Source organism: Tetrahymena thermophila (assembly GCF_000189635.1).
Source record: "Tetrahymena thermophila SB210 genomic scaffold scf_8254159, whole genome shotgun sequence".
Taxonomy (NCBI): domain Eukaryota; phylum Ciliophora; class Oligohymenophorea; order Hymenostomatida; family Tetrahymenidae; genus Tetrahymena; species Tetrahymena thermophila.
In genome coordinates this window covers 1-22,539 of record NW_002476072.1, presented here as the reverse complement: position 1 = coordinate 22,539, position 22,539 = coordinate 1, and the positions used below count along the sequence as shown (strand labels likewise).

The window sequence follows — 22,539 nt, the reverse complement described above, 5'->3', positions numbered from 1 at the left end:
TCTACCCCCCCCCTTTAAAACAATGACAATATTTTCATTTTAAATAATATTTACAACATTAAATCAAACACTTCAGAATTAATTTTGTTACAAGAGTTTTTTGAAAAATATTATTAAAGTATTATGAAGTATCTTTTGAAATTTATAAAGGATTTAATTAAATTTATTTCAATTATTTTATTATTTATAAATTAGAAATAAGTCCAGATGAAGATATACAATTATCAGATACAAGTATGGCAGATACAGATTATTGCGAATTAAGAAATCATGAACTCATTAACAATTTGATATAAAGCGAATAAATTAATTCAAAGAATAAAGAAAATTACTTTTATAGTGAATCAGTCACTAAATTATCAAAGTCTGGCAAGTAAGAATTGAAGATAATTTGCATGACTCAAAATTTCTTCTATGTTTTTCCTTAAAAAATTAATGATGATAACTTTAAAAAGTTTTTAATTAAAGATATTAATCAAATAATTATTGATGTTGATGAAAAACAAAAGTGTTCAATGGTTATTAAAAATGAGTTCTAATTGAATTTGATAATAAGTCATAGAAAAGAGTTTGTAGATTATATTTTCAGAGTATTCAAGAACTATTTAAATGCTCTTTAGCCAAAGATTCAATATAAATAAGCTTAGTCTCCCTAATTAAATCCTTAAAATAAATATAGTAAATCCCCAATAGTAACAAAATCCTCAATCTCTAAGAACAAAAACTAATATTATAAAATTTTTATTTTAAATGATCATACAAATTTATTAAATAATAATCAAAAATCTAATGGCGTTTTATTGATTAATAATGACTAAATTATCATTTAATTATCTGAGAATAATAATTTAGAAGAAAGTCACTAAGTTAAATATTTAAAAAAAGATACTGAAGCGAGGATACTTTAATTTTAATCTTTAGATATCCCTAACAAAATATTTAATATTTAATTACAAAGCGAATATGACTTTCCTTTATTAGGAATTCACTTAGAATTTTTCAGTAAATAATAATTAACAATTAAATGATTATTGATAATTAATATTTATTTAGTTATTTGTTTGTTTGATTCTATGCTATATTTGTTTTTTCTATTTATTACCATTTTAACTAAAAAATTGAACATATTTTTATAATTATTTCTCTTATGCATTTCCATTTTACTCATACTAATCAAAATAATAATTTACATAAATAAGGTAGATATTAATTTTTATTTTAAAATTAACCAAAACAATTCATAAAAACTAGGATTAATCAAAGTTTGTAAAAAATTTAATTAGTAAGAATTTTTATTTAAAAATATTAAATATAAATTGATAAAAGTTATCCTAAAAATTTATAACTTTAATTATTTTTAATTTAAATTAAAATGATAAAGTTGTAATATTATATGGCACAAGCCCCTAAGACTGGCAGCACGCTAGCGTGCTATATATATATATATTTAAATAAATTTGTATTTTTAAAACTTATAGAATCTTAATATTTGAATTACTATTTTATATAAAATAATAGTTTATACGAATAATATATTTTAATTTTTATAGATTATCCAGATTTTTCAAGCAGTAACTAAATAATTAAAGCTTAAGATACCGCATGTGTTGTTAGCAGCAAGTCTCATATAGCCATTCTCACCCCAATTGGTGCCCCAAGAATTTTTAAGAATCCAGTTTCCTTCTAAGTCATAACCAACAGCTAACACAGCATGATTAAGACTAATATGAGATTAATCACATCCGTTGAAAATTCCAGAGTAATAACTACCCCAATTGTAAGCATCAACAACTACAGAAACAGGAGTCCAATTCAAAGCCATTTTTAAGTCATCAGGCGTGTTAGCAATTTAATTCCATTTTTTAGGCTTAAAGCCATTATTTGTATCAGTCACATTACAATTATTCTAAAATGCAACATAGGGATACTTGTCTAGGGTAGTAATACCTACTTTGGAGGCATAATCCAGACACTAAACAGGCCATCCTCCACGACATCCATAAGAGTTGTAACCATTTGCAGGGATGACACAATCAACAAGTTATTACTCAGAAAAATCAACTAAAGCAGCTTTGTTTCTAATGAAGTTATATGACTCCATTACTCCAGCTGCAGAGAAACTCCAGCATGAACCACAACTACCTTAATCCTTAACCGATGTTACAGCACCTTTTGTTCTCCAGTCTATTGAATAAGCATAAGAAACGCCTTTTGAATTGAACTAAGCTTCTTTATTAGCATCATTATGAGTTGCCTCTTAATTGATTCCTTTCATTAAATTGTCAACAAAATCGGATTTCATAAGAATTTTTTCAGCAAATTCTTCTTTAGTCATATCTGAGAATTTGTTTAAACCGATAGAATAGGTGTTATTAGGATCACTGTTATGTTCCTAAATCTTTTACAAGTTCTCAAAGAAAACCATTTGTCTAAATAGTTTTTCATCTTCATTCAGATAAACTCTTTGATGTTAGCTTGACCATTAATTATAAGCAAGAAGTTTTTCTACACTTATATTTTGAGCCAAACAGAGAGGCATGAGCATGATAATACTCAAAAGGATCAATTTATTCATATTTTACTTAAAGTTTTAGTTTTAGTTTTATTTTTTTTTTTTATTTTATTTTTTTATTCTTTAATGTTTTGAGTATAAATGGCTAAGTATATAAAGCATAGCCAATTTCAATTTGTAATAGAGAATTTATTTATAAATCAAAACTAATCTTTCTTCAGTAAGAAAAATTTAACCAGTTTTATTATTGTTTATCTTAAATTGTATTTTTATTTTATGAAAATATGATTTTAGTAATAAAATTAATCTACATACATTAATAAAGCTATTTAATAATAAGCCTCAAATATTTAAGAATATGGGTTTAATTAAAGATGATAAATATAATTGAAAGAATTGATAGATAATAAAATAATATTATTTTTAGATTTTATATCAAAAGAAAGTTTTAAAAGATTATTAGATAAAATTTATTAGATCAATATTTCGTCATTTTAGAATTAATTATTCAATTCTGTTTCAGGCTAGAAATTATATAGCATGAATTAATTAATAATTATAGTGATGAAATTATATTTTGAAAAGAATAAACAACTTATTACCTAAAAACTGAAACAAAATAATAAATAGTAACATTTTGCAATAATTGACGCTTATTTAGTAAGTAATATTTTATATTTAATAATACATATCATACTAATTTTTAGAAAACAAAATATTCGATATTAAGTTTAACTGCTAAATTTTAGACAATATTTTCTTTATGTATGAAAATATTTTTTATCTAAAAAGGTGTTTAAATTATCATATACTTATTTTTCCTTAAATAAGGAAGTTAAGTTATTATATAAATTCCTAGCTACTTAAATTGATGGAAAAAACACTCAACAATAAGTTAATGATCTAGAACCAATAAACATAATAATTATTGATTAAAATTTGAGTTTATTATATTAAATTCGTGGTTATAATCAATCAAATAGCAACGTGTTAAATAAAGATTATATAAAAATTAATGATTTTTGATATCTCTACTTGTTTTATATATAGATACGATAAAGCAATTTTTACATTTCGATAGTAACAATTAAAATTTAGAGATATCTATTTCATATAAATAAATTATTTTAAATAATTTTTATCATTTAGGATAATTTAAAATTAGAATAGCATTTATTAATTAATATTGTGTCCAATAAACGTTTAAACACTTTATTTTAAATTTTATAGAAAAAGAAAGTGATTTGCTTTCGAAAGATTTTTTCAATTAATGAAATTAAGAATAAAAGCTAAAAAATAAATTTTTTTCTATATGATAGAGATTTAATTGAAGTTCTCTTAAAATATTTTTTTCTTAGTATTAATTAACTAAATAAATATAAAAATTTTAAATATATTTATTTGTAAACAAATAAAATTTTTAATAATATTTCCTCACTTATTATTTGTACATTATTAGATTTAAAATTAAATAAAGTATAATTTTTAAATGTTATTAATATAATATTTTTTTTTAATTAAAATTTTAGAAATATTTTAAATTTAGTTATTAAATATATTACTTGAAATTATTATTTAATTATTAAAAATTAGATAATTTGTTAACGTTATTATAAAAAAATATTTAAAAGAAATAGATTACTAAAATTTTAATATAAATTAAAAAAATCATAATTTTATTTCTTATAATCATTTACCAGTCTTCTTTATTCTTTTATTATATATTTATCTTAATCTAATTTATAAGATTAATCAATTTAATTAAGGTGCATTCAAAATATTTTTTTAAGAAATTAATGCACCTTAATTACAGCATATGCAGTATCTAGTCAAACTTGAATAATTTTAATTTAAAATAAGCTTTAGAAAATCAAAAAAATCAAAAATGATCTTGGAAAATTAAAAAAACCTCTTAATCAAGTCCTTAGAGAAAATTCTTAAAAATTATTATTTAAAAGCCTTAAAATAAATTAAAACCCAGTGAATCTTAGTAAGAAGTCTTAATATAAAGAAACTTTGATTAACTAGGAAGTTATTTTTAATGAATAAATTTCTATTAAATAATTTTGTAGTTAGTTTTATTTGAATTTTTTTTTATAAAATTAATTTACTTTTTTATATTTTATCAAGTTATTTTGAAATATAAATTATTATTTTTAATATTTATAAATTTAATGTTAATTTAAATAAATTTTTGTTTTTAAAACTAATCGAATCTTAATATTTGAATTACAATTTTATATAAAATAATAGTTTATACGAATATTATATTTTAATTATAATAGATTATCCAGATTTTTCAAGCAGTAACTAAATAATTATAGCTTAAGATACCGCATGTGTTGTTAGCAGCAAGTCTCATATAGCCATTCTCACCCCAATAGGCGCTCCAAGAATTTTTAAGAATCCAGTTTCCTTGTAAGTCATAACCAACAGCTAACACAGCATGATTAAGACTAATATGAGATTAATCACATCCGTTGAAAATTCCAGAGTAATAACTACCCCAATTGGAAGCATCAACAACTACAGAAACAGGAGTCCAATTCAAAGCCATTTTTAAGTCATCAGGCGTGTTAGCAACTTAAATCCAGTTTTTAGGCTTAAAGCCATTATTTGTATCAGTCACATTACAATTATTCTAAACTGCAACATAGGGATACTTGTCTAGGGTAGTAATACCTACTTTGGAGGCATAATCCAGACAAGAAGCAGGCCATCCTCCACCACATCCATAAGAGTTGTAACCATTTGCAGGGATGACACAATCAACAAGTTATTACTCAGAAAAATCAACTAAAGCAGCTTTGTTTCTAATGAAGTTATATGACTCCATTACTCCAGCTGCAGAGAAACTCCAGCATGAACCACAACTACCTTAATCCTTAACCGATGTTACAGCACCTTTTGTTCTCCAGTCTATTGAATAAGCATAAGAAACGCCTTTTGAATTGAACTAAGTTTCTTTATTAGCATCATTATGAGTTGTCTCTTAACTGATTCCTTTCATTAAATGGTCAACAAAATCGGATTTCATAAGAATTTTTTCAGCAAATTCTTCTTTAGTCATATCTGAGAATTAGTTTAAATTGATAGAATAGGTGTTATTAGGATCACTGTTATGTTCCTAAATCTTTTACAAGTTCTCAAAGAAAACCATTTGTCTAAATAGTTTTTCATCTTCATTCAGATAAACTCTTTGATGTTAGCTTGACCATTTATTATAAGCAAGAAGTTTTTCTACACTTATATTTTGAGCCAAACAGAGAGGCATGAGCATGATAATACTCAAAAGGATCAATTTATTCATATTTTACTTAAAGTTTTAGTTTTATTATTTTTTTTTATTTTATTTTTTTATTCTTTAATATTTTGAGTAAAAATGTCTAACTATATAAAGCATGGAGAATTTCAATTTGGAATAGTGTATTTTTTATAAACCAAAACTAATTTTTCTTCATTTAGAAAAATTTAACCAGCTTTATAATAAATTATCTTAAATTATAATTTTATTTATAGAAAAATATAATTTTAGTAATAAAATTAATCTGCATACATTAATAAAACTATTTAATTATAAGCCTCAAATATTTAAGAATATGAGTTTAATTAGAGATGATAAGTATAATTGAAAGAATTGATAGATAATAAAATAATATTATTTTTAGATTTTATATCAAAAGAAAGTTTTAAAAGATTATTAGATAAAATTTATTAGATCAATATTTCGTCATTTTAGAATTAACTATTAAATTCTGTTTCAAACTAAAAATTATATGGTCTGTATTAATTAGTTATTATAGTTATGAAATTATATTTTGAAAACAATAAACAATTTATAACCTAAAAAAACAAACAAAATAATGGATTGTAACATTTTTCAATAATTGATGTTAATTTAATAAGTAATATTTTTTATTTAATAATACATATCATACTAATTTTTAGATAAAAAAATATTCGAGATTAAGTTTTACTGCTAAATTTTAGACTCTATTTTCTTTATGTATGAAAATATTTTTTTATGTAAAAAGGTGTTTAAATTATGATATACTTATTTTTCCTTAGATAAGGAAGTTAAGTTATTATATAAATTCCTAGTTACTTAAATTAATGGAAAAAACACTTCAATAATAAGTTAATGATCTAGAACCAAGAAATGCAATTTTTGATTAAAATTCGAGTTTATTAAATTAAATTCATGGTTTTAATCAATCAAATAGCACTTGTTAAATAAATATTGTATAAAAATTAATGATTTTTGAAATCTCTACTTGTTTTATATATAGATACAATAAAGCAATTATTACATTTTGATAGTAACAATTAATACTTCGAGATATCTATTTCTAAAAAATAAACTATTTTAAATAATTTTTATCATTTAGGATAATTAAAAATTAAAATGGCATTTATTAATTAATTTTATGTTCCAATAAACCTTTAAACACTTTATTTAAAATTTTATAGAAAAATAAGTGATTTACTTTCAGAAGATTTTTACAATTAACCAAATTAAGAATAAAATCTAAAAAAATTAATTTTTTTCTATACTACGGAGATTTATTTACTACAATAAATTCACTATTTTTCAATAATAAAATTATTTATATAAATATATTTTAAATAGGTTTACTATTCATTATTTCATTTTTAACAGCTTATGCAATATTGAATTTAGATTTTATGAAAATTATGTATTACATATTAAAAATTTTATTTTAGCTTTAACTTTGGAATTAATAAAATATGTTTATAGAAACAATTTTCATTTAAATTTCTATAAAATAACTTACCTCTATATATAACTGGAAAAAGGATTTTGCTTTATTATTTTACTTATAAATATGTATAAAATAAATACTTTAAGAATTATTTAAAATATTTGCAAAGCGTATTAATTAGGTTATTTATTACATATTTTGATATATTTTTCTTTTCTTAAAAACCTATTTATTTGTTTATACATTAATCTTATGATATTTTATTTAAATTATTTACATTTTAATAATTATTTTATTAATTTTTGAATTTTATTGAAATTTTCTTAAAATATAACTAAAATTATTGATTTTTCTATATTTTTTTTATTTATATTTAAAAATAAGAGTTATATATTTAAAAATATATATATAATAAAATTAATTAATTAAAGATGTCTTTTTTTAAAAAAGAGATTACATTTTTTATATATTTAACAAAAATAAATATTGTTTGAAAATGTAATAAATTTTTATTTTTAATTAGAGAATAAGTGTTACAATAAAATGGTAAAAAGCTCTTTGCTTTCTTAATCAAACATACATAATAAATTAAACTTTTAAAATAAATAAAACAAACATTTTTAAAATTTAAATAAAAAAATTATAAAATAAATAAATAATTATTTATAAACTTAAAATAATTTACATTTTATAATACAAAATTATATTATATAAACCTTAAAAAAATATAGAGAATAGCTATAATTGAAGAAATCAACATTTTTTTTGATAACTTAGAATAAAAATATGAAGCAGCTCAGAAATATTCAGATATTTAGATGAAAGTTGAAGTTTTGAATGATCATAACTATTAAGTAATTCAAGCAGTAATAATTCAGATTATTCAGAAGAATCTGATTTATAAAATTAAATATTGAAAAATAATTATTAAAAGATATTTGATTTTATACTTCATCTGTTAATAGAAATTTTAATTTTATAAGTAAATATTTAAATTGTATTTTATAATAATTATTAATTAATTTTTAATATTTATATAATAAATTAAACTGTACTTGCATAGCTAGCTGTTCATATGTGTTTCAGCTATTAATAATAATAATAATAATAATAATAATTTTTTAATAAACTTCAAAAAATAAATTATTTATTTGAAATAATTAATATTTTAATAGTAATTTATAAAGATATTTAATAAATTAAATATTATTTAAATATGTTAATAATAAATTAAAAATACAATAAATAGTTATGTCATTTTATATATATTCTTTTACCTATTTATTTTAGATAATATTAACTTTTTTCATTACTTTTGTAAGATTTAGGTAAATATTTCTAAAGCTTATTTATATAGTTGAAATCCTTATTCTTTTAATTCTTCTGTTACATTTGACTTAGAAATTACAATCAATATATTCCACAATCTTTATATTATTTAATGATTTTATTAATATGCTATTCTGAATATTTTATGTTCTCAGATATTCTAAAACTTAAAATTATTTAATTGTTAATGTTAAATTTTTCTTAACTTTTTATAAGAATTATAATTTTCAATAAGTTTTATAACAAACATATGTTTAAACTTAGGTAAAAAAAATATATTCTGATCTCTTTATTACTTAAATTTTTGTGTAATAAATAAATAATTTATTAATTATTAAAAGATTTTATTAATACCCATCCTCCATAATATGAATAAATATTTTAAGTGAAAAAATTTCTTGTTTGTAGAGAGTGGTATTAGGTTATTCAAATAAGAGTAATATTGTAAGGGTAAAAAGTAATAATTGTAAATTAAATTAAATTTCAATTTTGAATCAGCTTAATTTCTTAAAATTTCTGATAAAAAATGATAATTGAAATAAACTATAAGGTTAGTCTTTTAAAAATATGTAATTAAAAGTACATTTTTTTGATATTTAATTTTAAATTAGAAGTAAAGTTATTATTTATTGAGAGAAATAGTTTCTTTTAAAAATACTATTTTACTTTTTTATTGAAAGTGTTTTATATTTTTATAAATAAATAAATTTTATTTAAACTCTTAAATGGAAACAGACAATTATATACTTCATTTATCACTACAATCAAATAGATTTTTAAATAAATTACGTATATTATTTTTATGATAATCATATTTTTTACTGATAAACAAAAAGATGTAATTAAATCAAAAAAACTACAAAAAAATTGTAATGCCAAGATTTAAAAACAAAACCAGCTAAATAAATTAATCATCAAAAGAATTTTCTAAAAAGTATAAAATTATTATAAATTTATTGGTGACCTTTATTTTGTTGCGTGACTTACAGATTTAAGTTCAATTTTTATAGTTTAAAAAATAATTTTATATCTCTCAAATTGATTTATATTTTACCTTTTTACTAATTTAAATATATAATAAAAAACTAGTTTGAGATACTTTATTTAACTATTATTTAGCAAATTTATTAGCGTAACTTATATTATTGATTTTAGCCTATTCAATTTAAATTATAATGATTAAATTATCAAATTATGAAAAGTTAACCATTAGGAAAATCTACATGAATTTTCCTCATAAATTAGAATTATAATTTTTTACCTGAAATTAAAAGAATTATAATCACTTTTTAATTAATTTACTTTGTTTTATTATTTACGTCAAGTATATTTATAATCTTTTTAAAATTAAATTATATTCAATATCTCAAAATAGTGTGCAATTTATTGAAATTTACTGTAATTCCAAGTTTTCAAAAATTTAAAAAATTCTTAATTACTAATATAAGATCTGAGATACCATGGATGGATTCATCTGTAATTCAGTATAAATTATTTTGAAAAAGAAAAATATTACAGTATTCTAATAATGATTTAAATTTATTAAGGTATTTTCTTTATAAAAAATTAGAAAAATTAATTAGATCTGATTAAATTAAAAAAATTATTTTTCTTCAACAGGACTTATTTAAATAAAAAACTCTTTTAATTAGTAAATTCTTGATATAGAAAAAGATAGTATCAATAAAATAATAAATAAACAAAGATTTTCAGATGATAAAAGGAAAGATTCAAAATTAATAAATAAATAAAAATGCTGTCATTAAAAAAGAATATTCAAGAGATTTAATTTTTTCATTTCAATAATTTCATAGTCTGTAGAATTTCTATACTGACTAAGTTTATAATTATTTTATAATATTAATTTAATTAGGAATAAATCAGTAGCTAGCTTATCAAAATTTAAAAGATAAACAGTTAATTTCTTATATTTCGTCATCTAGATTTTTAAATATGAACTAGTTATTTTGTGAATATGAAATCTTAGATTTACATATATTTTTAATAAGTATTAATTTTTATTGTAATTAGCAAAAGAATTTATTAGTAAAATTAAAAATTTAATAATAATATTTTGATTATTTTAAAATATTATACTAATATTAAATGTATTTATTTTAAATAAATATAAATTTTATTCATTTTAATATCAAACAAATCAGCATTAATTGAGAACTAATTAATATAAAAAACATTTAAATTAAATACTTCTAATTCCTGTAAAACGTATTAATTTGGCATAAATATTAATTAATAAATAAATATTATTAAAATTATGAAATAAGAATAATAACATATAATTGATTTTTTTTGCTTTTTACTATTAATTAGTTTTAAAATACAACAAAATAACAAAATGAAAATTATAAATTTAAAATACATGAAACAATTGATCTTCATTTAAAATAAATTAAAATAAACGATTATTAAGTAATTTTAAATTATACCAAAATTTATTAGAAAATAAGCTATTTAATAAATTCAGATATAAAACTTTAGGAAAATTAACCAAATAAATTTACACTTTTTTATTGATAAAAGCTGTATCATAAATTATGTTTACATTTATTTATGTAAGCATTAAGAATTGTAAAAAATAAAAAAATAATTAATTTTTAAATAACTAAATTACTGCATATTTTCAGAAAAAGTTAAGGCTGATTTATTTTTAAAAGACTTTTATTTAATTTTTAATTTTAAATTTGAGTGAGTGATTTAAATAGAAAAATGTTCAGTGAAACTAATTATTTACTGTATATAAATTTTTTTTGTAATAAAAATTGGTTGTAATTATTTAAACTTGCTTAATAATAATTAATTAATTAAGAAATATTAAAAACAGCTAAAACTGAAATATGATTATGTAAACAGGCGAAAATAATTTAATAATACAAAATATATTAGAAAATTTTAAAATGTTATCTCAATTGGTTGATTAAATTGAATTGTAAATCTAACAAATCAAAATAAATAATAAGTAAATTCAAATTATTCTTTTTCTTTAAAAAAATATCTCTTTTTAGTTAAAACAAGATTTCTGAGAAAGATCTAAATGAAAAAATCAAAGATTTATCTTAAAAAATTAATAAATTAGTCAATACAATAAGTTTCTCAAATATCACTGCTTAAGAATTAAGAAGTTAAGATGAACTCAATAATACAAAAACAGAAACAAAATGTGATCCCGCTTTTGAAGGTATTCATATTTTATAAATTAAAATATTTTTTCAATTAATAATTATTTTTTTATTGTATTTTTTAGAAGATATTACCAATTTAAATGAAAATTATTTGACAGAAACAGATGAAATATAAACTGATTGCTCAAGCTAAAACACTTAAAGCCATTCTTTGCAATAAAAAAATTTAATTCTTTAGAATAAGCACTAGTATATTTAAACAAAAAAAAGTGTTTCATTTTATTAAGACCTTGGAAAATATTGTAATTAATTTTAAACTTTAAAATTATTTTTAAATCAATATTAAAAAAGAAGAAAATTTATTTTAACATTAATGAATAAATCTAATTTCTAATAAATTTCATTTTTTAAAAATTCTAGACGAACAGAAAGAAAGTAATACAAAATCAAAAGAAAATATATAAATTTAAATAAAAAAAGTGTAAAGTGATCCAGGTAACTTATTTCTTATTTATTTTATTTACAAAACTAAATAAATTTTGATGCTATAAAGGGTTTGAGTGTAAAATGCAGAAATTGTAAATTGAAACAATACCAAAAAAATCAATTCTCAAAAAGTCAAAAACTCTTGAAAAACCAAATTATGGTAAATAATTATGATAATTTATGAATATTTAATTCAGTAAATTATATAAATTATTTATTGATAGCTTTTCTTTTAAAATTAGGTTAAGAATTCTATAATGATTTAAACTTCTTAGAGCTGGATTTTGATTTCTATAGAGTAAAAGACAACTAATTCATTTTAAATTTACTTTAAAAAGAATAAAAGGATTAAAAATATAGTTATAATGCATATTTTAGTGAATAAGCTGTAAAATTATCTAATTCTGGTGAATCATAATAAAGAATTATTTGCTTGACTCAAAACTATTTTTATGTTTTGCCAAATTTAAATAGCTCTTCAGATGTAAAAAGATTCTTAATAGCAGAAATAAATGAAATAATTCTTGATACAAATGACTCAGAAATATGCTCGCTTGTTATTAAAAACTAATTCAAATTAAATATAAAGTTAAATCATAGATAAGAATTTATTCAGTTTATTTTGAATGTTTTTAAAAAGTTGATAAATGCTCTTCCTCCAATCATTTATTTTAAAAATTGTAATCATTTCCTAAATTCTTAACACAGTAATAAATTTTAGAATGTATTTATTAAAGAAAATTCTAAATTATCACAAGATAATAATTAATCATTTAATATTATAATTATTAATAATTAAATGAAAGAATAATTAAATAATAAATAAAGGGAAAATTGCTGATTAATAATAATTAAATAACTCTCTTTACAAATGAATCAAATTAATTTATTACTGGAAATAAAAATGAAGCTGTAATATTTTTAAAAATGGATATTTAAAAAAGAATAATAACACTCTAATCTTAAAAAAATCCTAATAATATATTTTAAATTTAACTATAAAGTGAATATGATTTCCCACTTTTAGAATATAAGCTAGAAACATAAAGTAATTTATTAAATTAATTAAAGTGATTATAATTTATAGTAATGTATATATTTTCTATTCTAAATTCCTATTTATAATAAATAATATCTTGTCTATTTATATTCAAAAAATAATGGCAAAAGATTTATTTGATAATAGTATAAATATATTTTTTTTATAAAATAAAGTAAAATTTTAATTTATTAAAAATAATATTCGCTATCAAGGAAATTAATTAATTAGGCGCATAAGAGTGAATTTAAAAAAAAATCCACGTTATAATATGTCAAATTTTATTTTTCAGAGTCTAAAAAAATTAATTCTAGAATATTATAGATAATCATTGTTGTTTTTACAAATTGATTTTCAATTTGGATTTTTTAGAGTTTAGAAAATTAAAATTATTAATTTTTAACAATGTTAAATTGGTTATTTGATTGAATTTCTAAATATTTAAAATGTTTAAATTTTAATTATTCATATTCTATTATTTAGCTTGATTATTCAATTTAACTCTTTTAAACTTAAAATAAATCTAATTTTGATAAATAGTTAAGTACATCAATAACTTAGCCAATTATTACTTTGCTTATATATCTTTATTTTTTTCTATTCTATTAAGTGAAACCAAGGAAGAAGCTAGCAAAACAATTCCATTTTAGATAATAAGTTAACTAGTATTTTCTACTGCTATTTAAACATCGCTATTGAAAGAGCTTTCAATAGTGTCATATTGAATTAAACTATCGATTAATTTGAATTTATTCAGGATTTGTTTTTAACCACACAGTACTAAATAACCAGCCAGCCAAACAGTCTTCTGAACCTAACCCTTTTAGGCACAAGTTATATATGCTTATTTATTAATTTATTTTCACTCATAGAGTTAAGTAAAACTTACATTCATCAACAAATAATGATTTATCTTTAAAGGATAATTAAACTTTAAGAAGCTTTTTAAGCTTTGAAACGATCAAAGATAGAGATTAAATTTTATAATTACTAATTTATTACTCCTTCAACATAAAAGTAATCTACTTACTCATTGTTCTCATAAATAAAAATATTTTAAATAAGCAAATTAAATCCTTTTTCTTAAAGGAAATAAAATTTTGAAATACGAATTTATAGATTGTCTATTTTACAGAATAAAATAATACATTATAAATATAATACTAAGGAATTTTTAAGGTATGAATATCCAAATATATATTTATATATATATAGCATTTCCAAGAATTAATTTCTTTCAGACACTGTGATGCTAGAATTTAATTCATCGATAAGCAAAAAAATAAAATTAATATACTATATAAAAATAAGCAGACTAAATTTATTGATAATAGAATTTTTGGTCAGCTTTAATAAGAGTATTTATGATATATACCTAAATAACATGTTTTTTAAAAATAACTAATAGGATTTAAGAATAATTAGGCATATTATAAATATTATAATTTTAAAAATCTATTTTATTATATATTAAAATTTACCTCAACTAAAACAAACATAAAAATATAAAGATTAAAATTATTTTATCAAAATTAAATGAAATTAATTAATAGAATTTTATCAACATATGAAATGGAAATCTTTGATTATTGCTATCTTTATAAGTACAATTTTTTATAGAAATATTAAGATTAAATAGTTAATGTTACATTAAATTTAAATTTTTTGGGATTTCTACATCTAAAAGAAAATTTATAAATATTTATTTGTTTTTTGTCCAAATTAATTTGATATAAAGTTAATTAATTTCTATAAATTGTAATTAAATATTTTTGATAAGAAAAAAAAATAAATGATAGGATAGAAAAAATATTTTAACAATTTAGAAGAAGTAAATATTTACTTTTTATTAATGTTAATGCAATTTATTTCTATTAATAACAAAAGTTTTTAGACACTTCACTTTAATCGTTTTAGGTTCTCTATATAGATCTAAATAATTAGTATGTCTGGTTTATTAATATTATTATTATTAACGCTTTATTTACTAATTTTAATATATTGATTGTATTATTTTTCAAATTTAAATTATCAACTAAATTCATTCAATTTTATTTATACAATTTATTTTAATTATTTTAATTTAATTTAATTTAATTTTTTTATTTTATTTTTAATCTTCATTTTCTCCTTCTTAGTAACAAATTAACAATATATTTTTTCTTGAATATTTAAAAAGGAGATAGTTAATTGGTGATGAAGGTGCATCAAGTTTAGGTTCTGGTTTAGGAAAGTGCTCTAATCTCTCAAATTTGATACTTTATCTTGAGTAAAATAAGTTTATTTGTTTTAGGTTGTGATATTTTTGAATATAAAAATGAATTTAAAACAATATAACTAGCTAACTCTTTTAATTTATTTATTAGGTTTTTATTTCATTTGATTTATTTTTCTTTTTTTTTATTCTACTTGTTTTTTTTCATTTATTTATTTCTTTGTTTGATTGTTAATTTAACTTGTTTCTTCATTTTCAACTTTTACTTTTATTATTAATTAATTCATTTCTTATTACTTCATATTTTTTCTTCATTTTTTCATTCTAACTAACAAATTAGCTTTATATTTTTTGTTCAATATTTAAAAAGGGGGAATTAAATTGGTGATAAAGGTACATTAAGCTTAGGTTTTGGTTTAGGAAAGTTCACTAATCTCTCAAATTTGACACTCAATCTAGGGTAAAAATAGTTTATTTGTTTTGGATTATGATATTTTTGAATATAAAAATGAATTTAAAACAATATAACTAACTAACTCTTTTAATTTATTTATTTGCTTTTCATTTGATTTCTTTTTCTTTTTTTATTCTGCTTGTGTTTTTTCATTTAATTATTTTTGATTTTTAATTTAATTCATTTTTTCATTTTCAACTTTTGCTTTCATTATTAATTAACTTCTTAATATTGCATATTTTTTCTTTATTTTTTCCTTCTAACTAACAAATTAACTCTTTATTTTTTTTCAATATTTAAAAGGCTAAATGAAATTGGTGCAATTGGTGCATTAGGCTTAGGTTTTGGTTTAGGAAAATGCACTAATCTCTCAAATTTGACACTCGATCTAGGGTAAAAATATAGGACTTTTTTTTATGTTTGAAACGAGGAGAGTTATCCAATTTATTTTTTGTTTTTCATAATTAGCATATCGACCCTGTAAATGAAGAAAAATATGAAAAAAATTTTACAACTCTCCTTGTCTCCATGATTAAAAAAAGTATAATAGTTTATTTGTTTTAACTAACTCTTTTTATTTATTTATTAGCTTTTCATTTGATTTCTTTTTCTTTACTTTTTTTTATGCTTATATTTTTTAATTTCTTATTATTTCGTATTTTTTCTTCATTTTTTCCTCCTAACTAACTATATATTTTTTCTATAATATTTAAAAAGTTGGAATTAAATTAATGATGAAGGTGCATCGAGCTTAAGTTCTGGTTTAGGAAATTGCACTAATCTCTCAAATTTGACTCTAAATCTATCGTAAAATCAGTTTATTTGTTTTTGATTATGATATTTTTTGAATATAAAAATGAATTTAAAACAATTTAGCTAACTAAAATTTATTTATTATGAGGTTTTCATTTGAATTATTTTTCTATTCAGTTGTGTTTTTTCATTTATTTATTTCTTTGTTCAATTGTTATTTTAACTTGTTTTTTCATTTTCAATTTTTGCTTTTGTTATTAATTCATTTCTTATTATTTCATATTTTTTCTTCATTTTTTCTTACAAATTAACATATATTTTTTCTTCAATATTTAAAAAAGGAAAAATTAAATTGGCGATGAAGGTGCATCAAGCTTAGACTCTTTTTTAGGAAAGAGCACTAATCTCTCAAATTTGACACTTTATCTTAAGTAAAATCAGTTTATTTGTTTTGGATTGTGATATTTTTAAATATAAACATGAATTATAACAATATAACTAACTCTTTTAATTTATTTATATATGAGCTTTTCATTTGATTTATTTTTCTTTTTTATTTTCTGGTTGTATTTTTTAAATTTATTTCATTGTTTGTTTGATTACTAATTTAACTCATTTATTCATTTTCAACTTTTGTTTTTATTATAAATTAATTAATTTATTTCTTATTATTTCATATTTTTTCATCATTTTTTCCTTCTAAAAAACAAATGAACTATATTTATTTTCTTCAATATTTCAAAAGGTGGAATTAAATTGGCGCAATTGGTGCATCAGGCTTAGGTTCTGGTTTAGGAAAGTGCACTAATCTCTATAATTTGAAACTTAATCTAGAGTAAATACAGTTTATTTGTTTTGGATTGTGGTATTTTTAAATATAAAAATTAATTAAAAACAATATAACTAACTCTTTTAATTAAAAGCTTTTTATTTGATTAATTTTTCTTTTGTTTCTTATTTTACTAAAATTTTTATTACTTATTGAGTTAACATATAATATTTTACTTAAAAATTTTATTGTATTTATTTTTTTTAATTTACAATAATTTATATTAAAAGTAACAACTAAAACAAAAGATATTAATAATTGAAATTAAAATGCCTTAAATCAAAAAGATTAGTTGCCTTAGAAATACAATATTGGTGATAAAATAATAGTGAAATAAGACGAATAAATATAAATATAATTGAATACTTTAATATAAAATGCTTTATATTTTAATATTTTGTTATCAAATAATTTAACCTAAAATATAGATAGATAGATGATTTATTATTATTTTTATATTTATATGTATAATAATTTGGTAAGTAAATAAATAGTTTATAAAACAAAACAAAATTTAAGAAAAAAATTTACTTAAATAAAGTAATTCCTCTAAACCAAATACGACCAAAGCTTTTATTAATTGCTAGTGCCATACTATGTTTTATTAAATTATAAAAATGTGAAGCTTCTATCTCATAGATATAAATCAGATGAATTAATAATGGAAATTAATATTATTTAAAACATAAGTAAAGATTAAATAAAAATGTTACTTTATAAAATATTTAAAATGTTTAGAAAAAATTAATTTATTTCTTAATTTTGGTTTTAAAGCAAAGGTATCTCTATCTGCTAGATAAATTTTGGTTTAAAAATTAAAAGAAAAAATATGTATATTTCTATTTAGTGATTTATATATATATTTTTTATAAATTCCGCTGATTACATACATACATATATATATCCTATCAGCGGAATTTTAAAACTAGGAGCAGCTATATTTAGCTTATAAATTGAAATTGGACCCCAAATATACTTTGAATGGAAATTTTTAATTTGCAAAATTAGGAGTATCTGGATTTTTTAAACCATAAAAAAAGGAAAATATATAAATAAATCAACACTTTAAAAAAATTGCTAAATATAATTGTTTACTAAGTTATGTTATCTATCTATTTAATAAAAAATATTATTAAATAAAATCTTAATAATTGATTGTTTTTTTTTCATGTTAAAAAAAAAAAATTAAATTAAAAGTTTAAGCCACAATCAATATAGAAAAAAAAAATATATTTCACAAATTCATATTATTTTTAATATTTATTAATAGTAATTCAATCGATTATTTTATTTATAATCAACAAGTAAACAAAAAAGTGCATTTCTGATTTCGTAAACTGTGTTGTGTTGCCTGAATCTAGTAAATATTATGTATGTGGTTCATCACTTTTTAATAGCAAAAAATGATTTATATTAATGAAATTAATTTTTTCAATTAAATGAAAATTGTAAAAATAAATTACCTTGTAATATTTTTATAAATATTCATTAATCTTGCTCTTTTTTGATAAATCTTTTAATGTGTTATTTTTACCCTTTTTATTTTATTCAAAGGTTTAGTAAGAAAATTTACTTTTTTATAAATAATTTTACTTTCTTTATAAATAAGTAAGTAGTAGATTTTAAAATATGTTGCTTTCTGAATAGGATTAATTATTACCAGCTATTTTAATTAAATTTATATTTTCATTTCTTGAATTGTATTTCATCCAAAGTTAATTATTTAAAATATTACAATCTATTATTTATTATTTTTAATTTTTTTAATATTCTTTTTAAATAACTCAAATATTTTACAATCTAGTTTAGGATTAACATAGTTTTTTAATTAGTTAGTTACATTTTTCAATTTATTTTGATAATTCTTACTCACTTTTTTCATATAATAATTAACTCTTACTTCTACATTAGTATCTTTCAAAAATATTACTATCTATTTCATACATACATTTTAATAAGATTCTCTATCAAAATTATTGTTCTAAATATTACTCGCTGTATATTCAAAATTAAACTTATTTTCAATCTGTTTTATTTGTTTTCTACAAATAATTACCATCTGTTTTTCAAAAGTTTATTTTATTCTCTAATTTCTTGGAATCAAATCTGATTAAATTTTACTCACTATTTTATATTTAGATTTTTTTTTCATATCAAAAAACAATAGAAAAATTTAATTACTATCTAATTTTAACATGAAAGTTAATTCAGCATTTATTTTCTCATCAAAAATAATTCTAAAATATTAATTACGCCCTATTTTGAATAAGAAAGTTAATTCAGAATTTATTTTCTTATCAAAAATCATTCTAAAATATTAATTACCGACTATTTTGAATATGAAAGTTAGTTAGTTAATTCAGCATATATTTTCTAAGAAAAATCATTCTAAAATATAAATTACGTGCTATTTCGAAATTGAAAGTTAATTCAGCATTTATTCAAAAATCGTTCTGAAATATTAATTACGTGCTATTTCGAATATGAATGTTATAATTTATTTTCTCATCAAAAATCATTCTAAAATATTAATTACTATCTATTTTGAATATGAAAGATAATTCAGTATTTATTTTCTTTCCAAAATCTTTCTAAAATATTAATTACTCGCTATTTTAAATATGAAAGTAAATTCAGTATTTATTTTCTCATTAAAGATCATTCTAAAATATTAATTACCGACTATTTTGTATGTGAAAGAAAGAAAGTTAGTTAATTCAGCATTATTTAATTTCTCTTCAAAAATAATTCTAAAATATTAATTACATCCTATTTTGAATATGAGAGTTAATTTAGCATTTATTTTTTCATCAAAAATCATTTTAAAAAAATATTAATTACTTGCTATTTTGAATATGAATGTTAATTCAGCATTTATTTCTCATCAAAAATCACTCTAAAATATTAATTACTTGCTATTTATTTTGAGTATAAAAGTTAATTCAGAATTTATTTTCTAATAAAAAATGATTCAAAAAATGTTAATTACCCACTATTTTGAATATGAAAGTAAATTAATTTAGCGTTTATTTTCTCATCAAAAAGCATTATAAAATATTAATTACTATCTATTTTGAACATGAAAGTTAGTTAATTCAGCATTTATTTTCTCATCAAAAATCATTCTAAAATATAATTACTAGCTATTTTGAATATGAAAAATGTTAATTCAGTATATTTATTTTCTCATCAAAAATCACTTTAAAATATTAATTACTTGCTATTTTGAGAATAAAAGTTAATTCAGCATTTATTTTCTCATAAAAAATCATTCATTCTAAAATATTAATTACATCCTATTTTGAATATGAAAATTAATTAATTCAGCATTTATTTTCTCATCAAAAATCATTCAAAAGATATTAATTACGTCCTATTTTTTCATATGAAAGTTATTCAGCATTTATTTTCCCATCAAACATTATTCTAAAATATTAATTACGTCCTTTTTTGAATATGAAAGTTAGTTAATTTATTATTTATTTTCTCATCAAAAATCATTCAAAAAATATTAATTACGTTCTATTTAATATGAAAGTTAGTTAATTCAACATTTATTTTCTCATCAAAAATCATTCTAAAATATAAGTTACGTCCTATTTTGAATATGAAAGTTAATTAATTCAGCATTTATTTTCTCATCAAAAATCATTCAAAAAATATTAATTACTATCTATTTTGAATATAAAAGTTAATTCAGCATTTATTTTTCACTTCAAAGATCATTCTAAAATATTAATTAATTACTTGCTATTTTAAATATGTAAATTAATTCAGCATTTATTATCTCATTAAAAATCATTCTAAATATTAATTACCGACTATTTTGAATATGAAAGTTAATTCAGTTTTTATTTTTTCATTAAAAATCATTCTGAAATATTAAGTACATGCTATTTTGAATATGAAAGTTAATTCATAATTTTATTTCTCATCAAAAATCATTCTAAAATATTAATTACTCGCTAATTTGAATATGAAATTTAATTCAGCATTTATTTTCACATCAGAAATTACATCCTATTTGGAATATGATAGTTAATTCAGCTTTTATTTTCTCATCAAAATCATTCTAAAATATTAATTACTGTCTATTTTAAATTTAAAGTTGATTAAAAATCTGATAATTATAAAAATTTTAGAAAAATAACTTGCTATTAATGATGTAAAAAATTCGAAGAAGGTCTACTATAAGATGATAAAATTACCCGCTTATTGATATAATAAATTAAAATGTTTTTAATCTTTTAAGAAACAAATATGAATGTTTACAGGCTATTAAAAATATGAAATATGTTTGTATGTTTGATATTCTAATTAAATAAAGCAAGGAATTTTACTAGCTGTTTTGGTTAATAAAAATATTGAGATTTTTAGAATAAATTTTATAATGAAAGTTACGCTCTGTTTAAATTTAAAATTTAAATTGTGGTTTGCAAAGTTAGAACCAGAAATAATTTTTTGTTTATTACTTGCTTTTATAAAAAAAAAGCGAAAATAAACATCATTTGATATTATTTAGTAAAAAGATTGATTACCCACTATTTATTTTAAGTTTTAATTTGTATTTTTGAATTAGAATTCAATAAAACTAATTATTACATTCTATTTTATTAATTTTAATTTATTATTTCATCCATTTATTTTGCTAAGATCATGAAATTTTATTTAAAAATTACTGTCTATTATTTATTTTTAATAAAACCAGATATAATATTAAGAAAAGATGATAGCTAGATTGATCTTTATTTACTTCTTCCTATTTAAGTAATTTTATTTTAATATTTTAAAATGCTTAAATTAAATTAAAAATTACCAATCCCTTATTTTAAAGTTGAAGATATTTTAAAATATTCTAATAAAATATCATTCATTCAAATATTATACTCTCTATAATACGAATAAAATAATTTAGTATTTATTTTAGAGTGCCATTTAACATAGAAACTTTACGCCCTATTTAGAATATTTCTTTTTCTTCTTATTTAAAATCAATCTAAAATTTTACTCACTATTTTCAAATAAATAAATAAATTAGTCAATCATCAATAGAAAATA

The 22,539-nt window shown here is 18.8% G+C and overlaps 7 protein-coding genes across 7 annotated transcripts in view; 3 read left to right on the top strand and 4 right to left on the bottom strand. All coding sequences in view use genetic code 6, as the record gives it.

Annotated features, from left to right (window-relative positions):
* TTHERM_01354280 (hypothetical protein) overlaps positions 1-1,028 on the top strand; it is a gene marked incomplete at both ends in the record, with an annotated part of 2,093 nt that extends 1,065 nt beyond the window's left edge. The window contains one exon of the mRNA XM_001025804.3: positions 196-1,028. Within this exon, the coding sequence (XP_001025804.3) occupies positions 196-1,028 (833 nt within the window). The remainder of the gene's footprint in view (positions 1-195) is intronic.
* Positions 1,029-1,564: 536 nt separating this feature from the next.
* Positions 1,565-2,674, bottom strand: TTHERM_01354270 (papain family cysteine protease; the record flags this gene model as incomplete). Its single annotated transcript, XM_001025803.2, has 1 exon — positions 1,565-2,674. One exon carries the CDS (start codon positions 2,672-2,674, stop codon positions 1,565-1,567), a length of 1,110 nt encoding a protein of 369 aa, XP_001025803.2.
* Positions 2,675-4,811: 2,137 nt separating this feature from the next.
* Positions 4,812-5,822, bottom strand: TTHERM_01354260 (papain family cysteine protease; the record flags this gene model as incomplete). Its single annotated transcript, XM_001025802.1, has 1 exon — positions 4,812-5,822. The coding sequence occupies one exon, from the start codon at positions 5,820-5,822 to the stop codon at positions 4,812-4,814; it is 1,011 nt and encodes a 336-aa protein (XP_001025802.1).
* Positions 5,823-10,921: 5,099 nt separating this feature from the next.
* TTHERM_01354250 (hypothetical protein) lies at positions 10,922-13,066 on the top strand (the record flags this gene model as incomplete). Its single annotated transcript, XM_001025801.1, has 7 exons — positions 10,922-10,995; positions 11,589-11,761; positions 11,828-12,007; positions 12,126-12,200; positions 12,259-12,351; positions 12,434-12,898; positions 13,020-13,066. 7 exons carry the CDS (start codon positions 10,922-10,924, stop codon positions 13,064-13,066), a joined length of 1,107 nt encoding a protein of 368 aa, XP_001025801.1.
* Positions 13,067-13,722: 656 nt separating this feature from the next.
* TTHERM_01354240 (hypothetical protein) lies at positions 13,723-14,264 on the bottom strand (the record flags this gene model as incomplete). The annotated part of the gene is made up of 3 exons (XM_001025800.1): positions 13,723-13,753; positions 13,779-14,073; positions 14,120-14,264. The coding sequence occupies 3 exons, from the start codon at positions 14,262-14,264 to the stop codon at positions 13,723-13,725; spliced, it is 471 nt and encodes a 156-aa protein (XP_001025800.1).
* Positions 14,265-15,022: 758 nt separating this feature from the next.
* On the top strand, positions 15,023-17,799 carry TTHERM_001354239 (hypothetical protein; the record flags this gene model as incomplete). Its single annotated transcript, XM_012800505.1, has 9 exons — positions 15,023-15,061; positions 15,118-15,173; positions 15,410-15,499; positions 15,816-15,905; positions 16,203-16,292; positions 16,617-16,706; positions 16,994-17,083; positions 17,398-17,487; positions 17,712-17,799. The coding sequence occupies 9 exons, from the start codon at positions 15,023-15,025 to the stop codon at positions 17,797-17,799; spliced, it is 723 nt and encodes a 240-aa protein (XP_012655959.1).
* A 956-nt stretch (positions 17,800-18,755) lies between these two features.
* TTHERM_001354238 (hypothetical protein) lies at positions 18,756-19,363 on the bottom strand (the record flags this gene model as incomplete). Its single annotated transcript, XM_012800504.1, has 4 exons — positions 18,756-18,867; positions 18,945-19,016; positions 19,075-19,219; positions 19,279-19,363. The coding sequence occupies 4 exons, from the start codon at positions 19,361-19,363 to the stop codon at positions 18,756-18,758; spliced, it is 414 nt and encodes a 137-aa protein (XP_012655958.1).
* Positions 19,364-22,539: the final 3,176 nt, after the last annotated feature.